The 516-nt window shown below is 49.8% G+C and overlaps 1 protein-coding gene across 1 annotated transcript in view; it reads right to left on the reverse strand.

Annotated features, from left to right (window-relative positions):
• The window catches only part of LOC104489748 (torsin-1B-like), a gene marked incomplete at its 5' end in the record, with an annotated part of 2,823 nt that overhangs the window by 1,485 nt on the left and 822 nt on the right, over window positions 1-516 (reverse strand). Inside the window, one exon of the mRNA XM_010131950.1 lies at window positions 31-206. Coding sequence (XP_010130252.1) covers window positions 31-206 — 176 coding nt within the window. The remainder of the gene's footprint in view (window positions 1-30; window positions 207-516) is intronic.

Genomic DNA, 516 nt, shown 5'->3' on the forward strand with positions numbered 1-516 from the left:
CTCAAGGGGACTGAAGTAGGTGCTGCAGACCTGAGGAAGATGAAGATGGCTTTCCTGTAGGACACCCCATCGATCTGCTCATAATAGTCTAAGAACGGCTTGATGGCGTCAATGAGCCCCGGATGCATTTTGTCCATCTCATCAAAAATGAAGACAGAGTGGGGACAGGCAGTGACATTGCCCCGGATCCAGTTCTGCAGCTGTTCCTGCAACAAGAGATTCGAAAAACACTGAAAAACTTGTTTTCTTCTGGGTGTGGTGTAAGATGCTTGTATGCGGTGGGGACTCCCTTCCAAATGTCTCATTTGTGTGGTGGGCTGACCCAGCCACCAGGATGGGGAGAGGACAAAGGATAAAATGAATGGGTCAAGATAAAGACAGTTTGATAGGTGATGGAAAGAGGGAAATAAACAAGCCAAGGGAATCACTCTCTGCCCTGACCCATGCAGACCAATGCCCAGCCAGCACTGGAGCAACAACCACCTTGGACGCCAACAGCCCCCCCCATTTTTCTTC

Source organism: Buceros rhinoceros, unplaced genomic scaffold (assembly GCF_000710305.1).
Source record: "Buceros rhinoceros silvestris isolate BGI_N320 unplaced genomic scaffold, ASM71030v1 scaffold9482, whole genome shotgun sequence".
Taxonomy (NCBI): Eukaryota; Metazoa; Chordata; class Aves; order Bucerotiformes; family Bucerotidae; genus Buceros; species Buceros rhinoceros.